At 34.8% G+C, this 595-nt stretch overlaps 1 protein-coding gene across 1 annotated transcript in view; it reads right to left on the bottom strand.

The window, feature by feature from the left end:
- The window catches only part of LOC107577938 (inositol hexakisphosphate and diphosphoinositol-pentakisphosphate kinase 1-like), a gene marked incomplete at its 5' end in the record, with an annotated part of 2,572 nt that extends 2,060 nt beyond the window's left edge, over positions 1-512 (bottom strand). Inside the window, one exon of the mRNA XM_016263957.1 lies at positions 320-512. Within this exon, the coding sequence (XP_016119443.1) occupies positions 320-512 (193 nt within the window). The remainder of the gene's footprint in view (positions 1-319) is intronic.
- Between the last annotated feature and the right edge of the window lie 83 nt (positions 513-595).

Below are 595 nucleotides of genomic sequence, written 5' to 3' on the forward strand. Positions count from 1 at the left end.
AAAAAAAATATTGTATTAATTTGCATCAGTTAACATCCAATTTGGGGGGGGTTGTCAGATTTTGAAATGTTTTTCTATTATTATTTTAACAAAACTCTCTTACGCTTACTGAGGCTGCATTTATTTTATTTGATCAAAAATACAGCAAAAAGTGTAAAATTTAGAAAAATTACCACAATTCAAAATAATTGTTTTCTTTTTTTATTAGATATTTAATTGTAATTCATTTCTGTTTTGAAGGCAGCATTAATAATACTGAGACAATATGGCACATCAAGATTTCAAGCTGATTGCGTGTGAACTGTGTGATGTCAGATACCTTTGGAATGGAAGGAAATGAGGCAGTCACACAACGGCCACTTCTCCACCGGTTCACCGAGTATAACCTCCTCTGGAAAAATGACCACAGTGATGTACTCAAACTTACAGAGCCTCTCCAGAATCTCAGTCATTGGTTTGGATTTCGATTTCTTCATCATGGAGCAGATCCCCACCATAATCTGACGCTCTGACTGATAGGAGATATCGCATGAGCATCAGTTACAAATTTTTTTTAAAAACTCACTCGTCCATGAACAATTTTCTGTACCTGATC

The sequence above is a fragment of the Sinocyclocheilus grahami genome, unplaced genomic scaffold, assembly GCF_001515645.1.
Source record: "Sinocyclocheilus grahami isolate Dianchi unplaced genomic scaffold, SAMN03320097.WGS_v1.1 scaffold7889.1, whole genome shotgun sequence".
NCBI classification, from domain to species: domain Eukaryota; kingdom Metazoa; phylum Chordata; class Actinopteri; order Cypriniformes; family Cyprinidae; genus Sinocyclocheilus; species Sinocyclocheilus grahami.